At 38.5% G+C, this 14,113-nt stretch overlaps 1 protein-coding gene across 1 annotated transcript; it reads left to right on the top strand.

Moving 5' to 3' along the window:
- The first annotated feature begins 10,735 nt into the window (after positions 1 to 10,735).
- Positions 10,736 to 12,300, top strand: LOC141815114 (uncharacterized). Its single transcript, XM_074703064.1, has 6 exons — positions 10,736 to 10,794; positions 10,878 to 10,931; positions 11,172 to 11,367; positions 11,445 to 11,546; positions 11,638 to 12,110; positions 12,220 to 12,300. The coding sequence occupies exons 1-5, from the start codon at positions 10,736 to 10,738 to the stop codon at positions 12,097 to 12,099; spliced, it is 873 nt and encodes a 290-aa protein (XP_074559165.1). The 3' UTR covers positions 12,100 to 12,110; positions 12,220 to 12,300.
- The last annotated feature ends 1,813 nt before the right edge of the window (positions 12,301 to 14,113 follow it).

The following is a 14,113-nucleotide window of genomic DNA, read 5'->3' as shown; positions in this document are numbered from 1 at the left end:
CGAATATTTTTCTTTAATGTCACATCCCGAGAGACAGCCGTTCGAAAAATTTCGACAGCATCTCCCCTGTAACAATTACTTCCTTGAATACATGTATACATAAAGGCCCACACGGCCTATCCATACTACATAATATGGATTTATGTACAACTAAACAATAGAAATGTAACCCACTCAGCCACTCACACATCACACAACCACCAACGAATAAACTCGAAAAGTCCACAAAATCAAAAATTACACATGCGAAAACATAATCCCATCAAAATCCAAATACATGGATACAACTATAAAATCACGGATAAGCACCATAGAAAGAAACATATTAGAGTCTCTAAAACACCGATATGAATCATAAACTTGAAAGTACAGAAGGTAAAACAAACTATACCCAAGGTGTCACAACTCTACAATTAATTCTGCAAAAAGGTTGGAATCCGCCAACCTAGCGGCCCCACACGATCGGCCCCCCGACCATCTGTGGAGAGGTAAATCACGGTGAATGCGGGACTGGCCAGAGCACGGGGCCCGAAGGGTTTGCACAGGACACCAGATTGATGTTATCGCAAATGGAGCCCTGGACCTTCGAACCACTCACCTCATTCTGCAAGCAACCGTGCCCTGACCAACTGACCCCGCCCGTGGGGGCCACAACTCTACAATTAATACATCCACACATAAAAACATATGAAGTATCTTCTGCTGTGAGATGGAAAGACTAGCAGGATCTCCTCGGCATCAGCTGTAATCTCCTACCTGATATCTGGGAAGACAGAAAAAATCCTAGGGCTGAAGGGTGAGTACAGGATACTCAGTGGATAATCAAAAAAGACAGTGCATGATCAAAGTCTATAATCAAGAGCACATGTATATAACGAATAACAGGAATTAACATATGATCAATAATAACTCTGCAGGTAGTAAATAAACTAAAATGGATCTCATAAAATGCATCAATCAATATGAATGATCATGTCATACCAATGTATCAATCAATAAACAATCATGCATACATCCACATTCAAATGCAATATATGTACAATCCAATACATAGTATCAAGCACGCAATACAAGCGTATGCATAATACAACTGCTTACACTCGCTCCAGTACTCATGTGTCTATATGAGACTGAGGGTGTCCCGACATCCAAATGATCATACATCCAGCCCAACAATAAAGTAGCCTGGTGACCCAACAGTAGATAGTCATCTATAACTACGTACATCCTATGGTCAATGTCTGTCCTCTAATACTCATCCTTGAGTATCACTCTCATACTCTCCAAATACCATCCCTCATCAATGTCAAGGTCAGCTGATGTGAACCGCAAGTATACGGTTGTCGTCAAGTAATAAAAAGATATCGAACCACAGGGACTGTGTATTAGCTATAGTGATGTCACTGAGATAGTTGTCTAGACTTCTAAGGAAGAGGAAAAGTTGAGGATTGTGTGTTTGGATGTGATAGCAAAAGAGAGAGATTGGCTTGGGATTTATGGGTGAGATGAATAAGTTTAGGATTGCGGATTTACATCCATGCTAGGTGATATCCCTAATTCATGTTTGTTCCTTTACTCTCAATGTTTACCACCTTGTGAGGATTCTCCAAGACACTAACTCGACCTCGTCAAGCTTTATCGGAGTTAAAACATGATACCCTAACGCTACGATGACTAGTTCGGGACGATACCTAGATAGTCTGGTGTAATGGCTCTCCCGCTGTCACCGGGCGCCCCAGCGTATATTATTGGTACACTACTCTCTGTCACCGAGCACCCGATTAAGGGATCATTTCCTAGTCATCAATAACCATTAGCTATCCCCTATGGAAGTTTATCACCATGTAAAGATTACTTCGTTAAGGTTAACCTTCTATCACAAGGCACCCCGGTATATGATCCTAGGATATCCCCACACAGTAATCTACCCATCATAATCATGCATATGCGCTCACACAAATATTTCATCAAACACGTTCAAGGCACATAACACATGAAATAAAGATAAACATCTCATTGAATAGGGAAAATGACATAAACTAGTTCATACATCACCATCGTCACATAGATGTTCATCCTACATCCTAAACTCAGGGATCTACTCCATTGCAAGAACATTACAAAGAGAATACAAGAAATAAAGCATCATCCACAAGAAGGGAGAAAACTTATCTATAAGCACAAGCATCTCTTGTAGATCTTCTTGCTCTGGTGTAGGATGGACTGGTGGAGAGGAGTTGGTGATGGCAGATTGGCGAAGGATGGAGCATTTAGGGCCTCCCCTAGAGGGGGGAGGCGCTGTCACCAAGCCAAGACCAAGGGTTTTGGAGAATGACCCAAGATAACTTCAAGGGGTGCCAAAAAGATGAATTTATAGGGGCCAGGCACGCCCCCGTCACACGGCCATGCCTGGGAGGCACGGTCGTGGCCTGTCGTGCCTCTGGAAAATGAGCACAATCGTGCCTGGGATCAGTATCTATTGAAGCTTCTTAAATGTATTAAGTATTCACTAGGGATCATCTCCCTAAATATCTTCCTAATAACTTTTCTAGATTTTTTAGAAGCCTTAGTCATTGTAGTCTCATCAAAGTCAACTCTAAGGATGACCTTTCTTGTAACCTTGACTCCACTCCTAGACCTAGGGTTAGATCCATAGTTATATGAAACTCTATCATATAAAGGCATATTCTCCTTATAGGTTTGTATCTTAATCCTTTCTTGTCATTTGATGATTCTTGCCTACCTAAACTTAAGTTGTGTTTCGTTGACCATTTAAACATATTTTTCATCTTCCTAAGAGTCTCTCTAAATGATTTAGTCTTGATCATAAAATTTGATTTTCAACCTTTAAATTATTAATCCTTGACTTTTCATAAAGTTTGTTTCAAGCATGCTTCTTATCATGACACAAGGGAATTATATTATGAAATAATTCCTTAGAAGCTCCCTCTAGCTAGGTTTGAGCTTCCTCTTTTGCCTTTACTTTGAGGCGTCCCCCTTTGACATTGATTCTGATAATGTCCTCTTTGATTGCATGTGAAGTACACAATATATTCCTTGCCTTTGTGTATCAAGGTTTCAACCTCCTTTGACTTTTCCTTTGTTGTCAATTGAGTCTTCTTCTTCGTCAATTGTGGACACTTAGTCTTATAGTGTCCTTTTCCCCTATACTCAAAGTATATAATATGATCTTTATTTTTAACAATCAAAATTATTATACCTTCACTAGTTGAGCTCCCATGCTCGTCGAGTCGGCACAACCTCCTTATCATTTTCAAATGTTGAGGATTCCTCTCGTTCTGGTGGCAATGGCCTCTTCCCCTCAATCCTTGAGGTTGAGGTTTTTCATCATGCTCCTCGAATGTTGAGCACCTATGAATATCTGAGTTCTCTTGTTCTTGAGACAAAGATCCTTCCTCTTCGAACTCATCTTCATTTTGTGTTGCGGTTGGATCTTCATGAAGCTTTATTAATTTTGTCCACAATTCCTTGGCATCCTTAAATTTACTAATTTACACAACATACTATTAGGCACTAAATTAATTAAAATTTTAATTACCTTGTCATTTGTCTTTGATTTTTGTAGTCGCTCCTCTGTCCATTTTTTTTCTTAAGGAGTTTCCCTTTGCTATCCATTGGGGCTTTAAATCCCTCCATTAGGATGAACTAATTCTAGATGTCCATCGTCAAGAAGTTTTCCATCCTCACCTTCCATTGATCGAATCTTTCCAATCTGAAAGGTGGAGGTACTAAGATGTCATATTTGAATCCATCTCAGGGATCCATTCTGAAATCCAACTCCCTTGAATGTTGGCTCCTTTCTGTAGTCAGTTCAATGGCTTGTTGATATCAAAGAGCTCAAAATACGCCTTCTTCTTCCTCTAGCTTTTTGCTCTATCGGTGATAAATTCAATGAAGAGTGACCTCACTCTGATGCCACTTGTTAGGACCCATTTGAGCTAGAGGGAAGGAGGGTGAATAGCTTTGATCACATCGATAGATTGCATAGCGAAAATTTGAAAGCAATTTGATGCACCACAATGCAAACATGGTCATTTTACTTGGTTCACCATCTTAAAGTGACTATATTCAAGGTTTAATCCTAATGATTACTACCACTAATCCTTCTCCTTCTTGGATACCTTTCGGTGGTGGAGAAGTCTCTTACAAATCTATAGTTACAAAGCAACGCAACAAGAATACAAGATACAAATAAAAATGAAAGCAAAATACACTTTACAATTGAGAAACTTTGTTTTGAATGCTTGCTTGTCACTTTGGATTACCTCTTAATGGTGGGAAATGAAGTAGTATTTCATCTCCAACCCCTCAAGAATCGATTTCTTCAAAACACCTCGAAACCTTCTTTATAGGCTTGTTATAGAGCTAATTTCTGCCTAGTAATCAACTGATCTTACCCATCAGTCGATTGATAAACTGTAGATTCAAACATTGCTCTAGCTCGTCAGCTCAACAACTCCATCCACCTCAGCATCAATCGACTGCTCCTTATCATCAGTTGACTATTATCTAATTAGTTGAATCCCATAGTCAAGTTTTAAATTCTTTGTTTGCTCGAATAGTAACATTAGTCGACTAATATACTCTATTAGTTGACTAATTACAATCAATCAAGTTTTTCAATTAATTTTTAAAGTTTTTATTCGCTGCTACATTACCATTAATCGATTGATCAACCCCATCAGTTGAATGTACTATAGCAAAGTACTGTTCAAAATTATTGCAGAAATTACAATTCATTATTATTGTGGCATAGTTACTGTAGCAACCCCTAAAAATACCTCAAATATTAATTTTAGAGTTTAAAGTTTATCGTTCGATCGATACACCCTATCAATTAACTAATATTTATGTTTTAGCCTTACTAAGGTTGAATTCTCATCTTGCTTGGTATCCAATTGATCTCAAGTACATATCAGGACTTTCTTTGCTCAGTATCTGATCAATCTTAACCCGTTGCCTAAAAACTGATGAACCTTGACCTGTCGAGACTTCATCGTTACCTAGCACTCGATCAACTTTGACCTACTAATATGTATTATTATCTAGCATTCGGTCAACCTTGACCTGTTAGGACTTCTTTATTGCCTAACATCCGATCAACCTTGACATTTTAAGACTTTACATCTTATGCTAACACCCTATTGGACTCTGATCGCTAAATGCCTGGTTAATTATGATTCACTTAGACTTTCCACTATTAAGTATCCAATCAACCTTGACCTACTTAACATCTTACTCAATCATTGAACATATTGATCAACTATCAAGTATCTGATCAACCTTGACATGTTTGACATCTTACTTGATCATCTAATATATTGATCAACTATTAAGTATTCAGTCAATCTTGACCTACTTGACGTCTAACTAATGTAAAATATGAGAAATTTTTAGTAGGGAGAAGGGAACTCGTCTCGCGAAGACGAAATCAACAAAATTGATTTGGGTCAAATTAGTGATCGTTTGGTTAGTGAACCAAACGATTTAATTTTGAACCAAATTGAACCAACTTGGTTTGATTTGTGATGGAAGAGGTTTTGACAAAATAAAAGAGATGAGAATATTCATCTTGCAAAGATAATTCGAACAAAATTAGTTTGGGTCAAATCGGAGGTCGTTTGGTTAGTGAACCAAGATTGAACCAAATTCACTACAGTAACTGGTTCAATGGTTACAATAAATCCTAGGTTTTAAGCCGGTTTAGTCCAAATCCTAAACCCGATTTGAAATTACTGTGATTCCTCATTATAACGGGGAATCCCTATTCGACCGGCTCGCCTCTTCTCTACGCGACCCGCGACTCGTGCTTGCCTTCCACACGACGCCGATGCCTGCGTCCGCCGGCGAAGAACTCGAGATAGGATGGGGCTTTAAAGGGGACCGCAGTGATAGGAAGGAGAGCGTGAGAAACCCTAGGGGATATCGTCGATCGCGCTGCCTCCTCTTGTTTTCCTCACGCAAAGCCTATAGTAGCATCCTCCTCATGCAGTCGCGGTTGTCCCAACTGTTGGGTCTAAAGAATGTCCACATCTCCACAATTACATGATATTGTCCACTTTGGGCCTAAGCCCTCATGATTTTGTTCTTGGGCTCTCCCCAAAAGGCCTCATTCCAATGGAGATACTTTGCATCCTTTTAACCCCATGATCTTTCCCATGTGCTTTAGATGTGGGACTATGTTTGCACCCTTGCAACCCAACAATCCCCCCCCTCAAACAAAGGACCACAGGCCCCCCTCAAATGGAAAGCCTCCGTTTGATGTCTGGATCCTCGACCCACCAGGACTTTTCACCTAGCCGCAACTAGGACTTTTTGCCCCTCGGTCCACCCGACCTACTAGGACTTTCACCTAGTCGCAACTAGGACTTTTTGCCCCTCGGTCCACCCGACCTACTAGGACTTCTCACCTGGTGTCTGGTCCTCTTGATTCAGACACGAGAGCACCCACTTCCTTTATTTTTTTTTAAGGTTCAAAGCACATGGTTAGATCTGGATCATGGCTCATCTGGCGGTTAGTCCGGTGAAGAGCGGTCTCGCTCTGATACCACTTGTTGGGTCTAAAGAATATCCACATCTCCACAATGGCATGATATTGTCCACTTTGGGCCTAAGCCCTCATGGCTTTGTTCTTGAGCTCTCCCCAAAAGGCCTCATTCCAATGGAGATACTTTCCATCCTTTTAACCCCATGATCTTTCCCATGTGCTTTAGATGTGGGACTATGTTTGCACCCTTGCAACCCAACACCAACCCCGGTGACTTCTTCTCCCTGAAGCAGAGCAACCCGGCTGCCATCTCCACAATGCAGAGTCTAACGGTGGTGGACTTCTCCAACAACAACCTCTCTGGCATCATCCCACGCACAACGACTGTTCCTACCGTCGTGTGTCCCTCTTTGCCGAGCAGCAATGAGCAGCAAGGAGAAACAGGGGAAGAGCTTACCGCCGCTTCCTCCTCCCTGATCCGCTCCGCTCCCTCCCCCAACACATTTTCATCTTCCTAGATTCAAGATTTTGAGTTCTAAATCCCTGATCTTCATTATTTTTCTGCCATCGATTCGTTGATTCAGATTGGCAAGGGTTTAAAGATGCTTCGGTTGCGTGTGTTCCATCAGACGAATAGCAAGACTGTCAAGATCCAATTACACCCCACCCATCCATGGCTCATCACCACTGACGAATCTGATCACGTCTCTGTCTGGAATTGGGAGCACCGTCAGGTCTGAAGAGTTCTCTTTTTTTTTATCCTGTTCTTTGTGGGATTTGGGATTTATAGGCTCTGATCGGTTTGGTTGTTTGTTGGATGTGGTGGATCTGTTTTTGATCCGACCTTAGTATCCTGTAAGGTTTTGATTGAACCTAGGATTTTGACTTAGATTTTTCTTTTGTTGGATCAGTTTTGTGAATTGATCGGAGGTAAGTTTTTGTGAGCCTAAGGTTTTGTTACAACTATTTAGTTTAAGATTAGTTAGGTTTTGTATTGTTGGACTTGGGGTTTTGGTTGTGGTTAATATGAAATGAGTTAATGAGATTAGGTTAATCTAAGGATTGTGGTTAAGTATGGATTGAGCTTAATTGGGTTATGTGATGAGTGGTGTTAACTGGACTTGGTTGGGTTAATCCGGCCAAGTTGAGTTAATTGGATCTTGGTTAGGTTAATTTAGATTCGACTGTAGTTGATTTGAGAATGAGTTTAATTGGATTAGTTAGATTTGGTTAGATCAACTTTAGATTCGGTTAGAGTTTACTTTATAATAAAAATTTAATATAATATTGAGGACCTTGATTGTGGATCCTGCTATACGGAGAGGTTTTGATTTCGTCGTGCGCCTTACCAAGTGGGTACTCCTGTACTTAGTTAATATAGGTCTTTTCGTAGTGCATGATTATCCTATTGCTATTCTTATTATATTTGTTGCTTGATTCATTGCTTGATACTTACTGTTGATCTTGATATGATCCTATTGTCATCAATACGGTCTCATTAATTATTGTTTATCTGTACTGACTTATTATGATTGATGTTGTGTATATCTTGGTAAATGTAGTAGTTATCTGTTGAACTGTGCATCATAGCATCATAATATGTTGTTGTTAACTCTCACTGCTTGTGTGGATGAGAGCATTATAGCACTGCACAGTGTGGGTGCTACTAGGACTAGCTAGATAGCTCTTCTAGAATACCGCCCCTCTCCCTCGCGTGTAGCTAGTCTGTTGTTGGAGTGGATGATTCCTGTTGTGCACCCTAGTTCAATGCACAGTGTGGGTGTCTGGGGATATTGAGTGTAGACAGTGATATTTTCTCCACTCCCCACTCATGTGTAGTGGTCTGTTGTTAGAGGGTGTGCAGTTGTCCTATCGTGCGCCCCAGTTCACTGCACTGGGTGGGTGACTGGGGGTGGCGAGTGCAGACAGTGACCATGTATGCATTTATTGATAGTTGTTTACTGCACTTATGTTTGTTGCACTTATTGTTATATGATTGTGGTTGTGCACTTGTTGTTATATGATTATTGCATTTGTATGACATGACATGCATTATTCTTGTATTGTAGGATACTTGTTAGTTGTACGTAGTATGTTTACATTGTTTCTTAAGTATTATATTGAGATTGTATACCTTTGATATTCATGTTGATATATATGTTGTGCACTTCCATTCTAGTACCCACTGAGTATTTTATACTCACCACCCAGACCCTGAGATTTTTCTGTTTCCTCAGGTAGCAAATAAGGATATTATATTGAAGCTTGGAGTTCTATCGAGCGCCCCCATCTCACAGGAGGAGTTGATTCAACTTGTGATTTTCATATTTTATTTGGTTGAGTGGTTCTGGATCGTGTATCGATATGTGGTTTGGATTTATGTTTGTGTACGTGGATTTTATCGTGGTTATAATTCCGCTTGCGCCGTTTCTTTTATCGAATATTTGTGGAGTTTTGTGTGTATTTATTCAGTTTTCGTTATCGTAGACTTGTGAAGGTTTAGGGTTTCATTTTGTTACTGTGTCATCATTTTATTTTCTTCATATTTTAAAATGTTGCTTTGATTGGCAATTTATGTGCGCAGCGTGGTCATGTGGTGGGGCTTTATTAGAGTTAGGAAGATGCATGCTTATTGATTATTGCTTAATGTTTAATGTTTTCTAGTTTTCTATTTGCCAAAGATGCTTAATGCTTATTGCTTAATGTTTTCTAATTTTCTATTTGCCTAAGATGCTTAATGCTTATTGCTTAATGTTTTCTAGTTTTCTATTTGCCTAAGATGTTTAATGCTTAATGTTTTCTAGTTTTCTATTTGCCTAAGATGCTTAATGCTTAACGTTTTCTAGTTTTCTATTTGCTTAATGCTTATTGCTTCATTTCTTTACTGAACTTTGTTATAGCACCGATACTTAATGTATCTATATGCTTAATGCTTATTTGTTATAGCACCGATGCTTAATGCTTAAGGCTTATCACTTAGCCTCTTTTAGTTGATGATTCGTGGAACCTTAATGTACCATAGGCAATATTAAGATGAAAATCTTAACAATCTTAATTTTAAGTTATGATGCAAAATGAAGCATGAAATCATGATACTTCACCACAATGGCAAGCATGAAATCAACTTAGACATAGCATTACACATTTACACATGCACCAATTTAAACAAGATGCTGTTTTGTTAACTATATATCTATTGTACAAACCACAACAAACAAAAAAAACACAAGGACAGATAAGCCAGAAAGAAGTTTCATAGGCTTGTGTGACTAAATGAGGCAAAGAAAGAATTTATTTACCTTTGTTGATTTGGGCATTTGAAAGAAATCCATAACATTGTGATCCAAGACAACTTCGATAGCTGGGATTGGGATTTCACTTGGAATTAATTATTCCAGGAAGAAGAATGGTTCCATGCTAGGGTTCCATTCCTCGGCTGAAATGCTACAATTTCAGCATTATACCATGCCAACACACTTGTTATGCTTCAGCAACATCCAACCATGCCCAAATAAGTTCAAGGTATTAGTCCTTTAATCTCTTCTGTTAGGTGTATTTGCTTTTTTAAAATATTAGCATTAGACAACCAATTGAACTATATACAAATACTTAGCATTGAATAGACAACCCTTTACTTCTAGATTTATAGCAATCAATTATCATATTATTAGATGCTGGCACCTCAAGTCATGGAGGCTATCACTACCTTAGATTATTTTGGGTGATTGACTCGGTAAACTTTTCAACTCATGAAATTCACCAAGTACAATATACTCTTTTAGACGAGGAATCCTTCATCTAATCAAAAGGTGTTATCTGATGATGTTTTTGAAAATTGCCGCTGAGATTTTACTGGATGGGTCAGGGTCAACAAGCACTCATCTCCTTGTTTGTGTATATTTGACTTGAGTGCTGCCATCTTGTTGATTTTTGTGATTCACCTAATATGTAGCCATGGGTAACTTTGGAGTTTTGTAACACTATGTACATCTGATTGGCAACCTATTGTTGTTGTGAAGTTGACATTCAAGAAGGATGAGTGGCAGTGAGGTTTTGGGAGAGGGGAGTGCCGTGGGGTGTTAGTGTGGATCATTACTTATACAGAAGGTTTCCTTATTTTGGATGGTTTCTATCAACATGGATACACTAATATATGTTACCTTTGTAGTATTTTTTCATTATAGTATTGTTTCCCTCTTCTTCATTTATGATTTTGCAGATATAGATATGTCTGATCAGGCAGCAGCACCAGGTGGCCGGACAGTATTGAGAGTTGTTGCCGGGTGGTAAGTATTGGTACATTTAGTACTTTTTAATTCATAATTTGGTTTATAACATATGTCTAACATTTACATGGTTTTTAATGCAGTTTTACACCAGAGGGCCATAAAGTTGCCGCATATATTTCTAGTAAGTTCCGTGAGCGAGTATGTCGTTCAGGGCATACTTGGAGGCATGTCGATCAGGCCATGCGCAGCTTCTACTACGACGAGTTTTTGGTTAGTCATTTTAACCACCTTATAATGAAGTTTTTTTTATTTAGACTAATTTTTTTTTTCTTGCAGAAAAAATATACTTTTGAGCCAGGACGTGAGCGGGAGTTTCAAGACGCCTGGAATGCTGCTGCTGGCAAATTATATAAAGATCTGCTATATAAATGCAGAACTAAGGGCACTAGACCATCTTGGATCCCAGAGGACATCTGGGCTGCATGGCAAGCAGTATGGCAAGCAGAAAGATGGCAGGCAAATGCAGAGATAGCTCGGTCCAACAGAAAGACCGAGATAGCTGGCCCTAGCACCGGATCCACAAAACATACAGCTGGATCCCGCTCCATTGTGGAGCATACCTTAGACTTAGTAAGTTTACAATTAATATATTTTTAATTAATTATTAATGTCATTATTTTTATTTAATTGTATTTTTGATTTTTCAGGAGCACCAGTTACAGCGTCCTCCTACTTGTTGGGAGATTTTTACAAAGACACACAAGTCTAAGGATGACACTTTTATTGATGCTCGCTCGCAGGCCTTAGACGTAAGAAAATAATTTTTTTATTTATTTTACATTACCGGCATGTAATTATTTTTTCTAATCTTAAATTTTATAATAATTTATTTTTAAACAGGCTGAATATTCAGCTAGAGTTGCACAGGCGTCTGCGCCTGCAGTTGAGGGAGGAGAGAGGCAGGAGCTCTCAACCGACCAGTTGAATGAGATCTACTATGATGTGGTCGGTGGGAGGAAGAAGAGCTCCACCCTCTACGGTCTAGGGTCCCAGGCTCGAGTCGTATATGATCGTGTGATGGCCCCTAGAGCCAGGGGTCGTCCCAGCGGATCAGATTCAGCGATAGAAGCCCTACAAAAAGAAAATCAAGAATTAAAGGATCGACTCGCGGGGCAGCAAGATCGACTCGCTGCATTAGAGGCGCAGGCAGAAAGTCAAGCTCGGCTTGGGCGGCAGATGGCGGCCTGGATGGAGGCCTTCGGCCAGACGCCATCGCAGCCTGCTTTTGATGCGCTGCGAGCTGCGATGCGAGGTGCGGACCCTGATACGGAGACTCAGGACCCTAATGCTCCTGATCAGTAGCTGTCTGCAAGGTAGGTTAGCATTTCTATTACTTTTAATTTTTTTTAAGTTATTACTTGTAAGCATGCATTATTCAAATACGTTGTTCTATTACTAACCTATCTTATTGGTTTTTTGCAGGATCTTCTATTTTGCATCGGCTGGTTTAGATATAATTTTGATCAGTTCTTGTATTTTGACATTTGATACAGTATCATTGTATCCAGATATTTGTAATTATGTTATTGTATTCAGATTGTATCGCAGTATTTTGATTTGTGTTGTATTCAGATGTTATATTAGTGTTGTGTTTTACCATTGTTGGCCTATTTGTGTATTTCTGTTATATTATATTGATTTTGTTGTCGTGTAAACAGGAAATTCAGAAAAACAAATTAAAATATATTAAAAATTATATTATTAGCGACGGAATTTATAATTCCGTCGCTAATAATCGAAAATTTTTTTAAATTTTTTTTTAAATTTAGCGACGGAATTTAGAATTCCGTCGCTAATTAGCGACGGAATTTAAATTCCGTCGGCAATAAACCCGTAAAAATAAATATTTTTTTTTTATTTTTTTAAATTTTTAAAATTCCGTCGCTAATTAGCGACGGAATTTTAATTCCGTCGCTAATAAAAAATATTTTGCTAAATAGCGACGGAATTTAAATTCCGTCGCTAATTAGCGACGGAATTTAAATTCCGTCGCTATTTTTTTACGACGGATTAAAAAATTTGTCGCTAAATAATTAGCGACGGAATTAAAAATTCCGTCGCTAATTAGCGACGGAATTAATAATTCCGTCGCTAAAGTGACGTCAGCGACCAAAAAACATGCGACGAGCTGTTTCCGTCGCTAATCGAGTCGCTAATCTCGATTAGCGACCGATTAGCGACGGAAATAGTCCGTCGCTATTTGATAAATTTTTGTAGTGTTTGCACTAATGTTACAACTCTCATATTCTTCACAAAATCTTAGGAAACTTGCCTTATTGACATAATTAAAGTGTTACTATAGTAATTACTCAGAGTAATGCATATTCAATAGGGCAAACTTCTAGAGGTCCATATATAACTTTTGATTCGAATGTCAGAACGAGGCATGGTCAGTTGTTAATCAAAGCTCTTTTAGATACTTTTATTCAATATCGGATGAAACCTATACTGACTCACTTTCGGATCCATCAGATATCGTTTAGTATCTTTTTCAAGGCTCCAAATATATTTTTACTATTTATAATAATTTTATATTTTTAAGATTTGAGAGTGTTTTTAACTTTTACAAGTTAGGATATTTATTTTAGGTCTATTTAAATGCATGTTTAAGGGGTTTTAAGATAGTTTTGAATTAATATTATTTACAACATCATTTTCTTCCCCAAATACAAGTTTGGTTGTCTATTTTCTAGTATTCTTTGGTAGAATTAATAGGTTGTAGAAGATTACTTTAATTTTGATATTTGTGCCTAAATCAACAGATTCAATAATTTCTACTTTGTTATATAGTATGACATAATAATATAGGTACTACAGTTCTAGATAACAAACAACTCTATAGTTGCTTATAACTAACAAACAATTCTTGAAAGTGATAGCGAGGAAGAGAGTTCGTCAAGCAAGATGACAAATTTTGTAAGAAAAATGATGAGGAGATCTCGAAAATTCGATAAGAAGGATGTCAAGAAGATCCTAAATGATAGCAAGATGAGAGGTAAATCTCTGAAAAATTCAAATTTAAAACTAATATGGTTTGCTTTAAGTACAATAGAAAAAGACACTTCAAGTCCAAGTGTCTATAAGTGAAGAAGCAGAAGGACAAACTTAAAAAGAAAAAGAAGAAGGCCCTAAAAGCTATATGGGATGATTCCTCTTCAAGCTCATTAGAGGAAGATGAAGGGAAGAATCCAAGGCACGTGGCACTTATGGCGTTAAGCAATGTAGAGAGTTGTGAAGATGAAGACAATCATAGTCATGATGTAGAATCCTCAAGTGAGTCATCATCCAGTGATCATGAGGTAACTTCTTCCAAGCT

The sequence above is a fragment of the Curcuma longa genome, chromosome 21 (assembly GCF_044706935.1).
Source record: "Curcuma longa cultivar G26 ecotype Majalengka, Jawa Barat chromosome 21, ITB_CL_G26_1.1, whole genome shotgun sequence".
In the NCBI taxonomy this organism is placed as follows: domain Eukaryota; kingdom Viridiplantae; phylum Streptophyta; class Magnoliopsida; order Zingiberales; family Zingiberaceae; genus Curcuma; species Curcuma longa.
Note: the sequence above shows the minus strand (reverse complement) of the source record. Positions and strands in the feature narration are given on the sequence as shown.

Coding starts and splice junctions, on each gene's coding strand:
- LOC141815114 (XM_074703064.1), top strand. CDS start 10,736: ATGTCTGATCAGGCAGCAGCACCAGGTGGCCGGACAGTATTGAGAGTT. Junction 11,368..11,444: donor TGGAGCATACCTTAGACTTA/GTAAGTTTACAA, acceptor TTGATTTTTCAG/GAGCACCAGTTACAGCGTCC. Junction 11,547..11,637: donor CTCGCTCGCAGGCCTTAGAC/GTAAGAAAATAA, acceptor ATTTTTAAACAG/GCTGAATATTCAGCTAGAGT.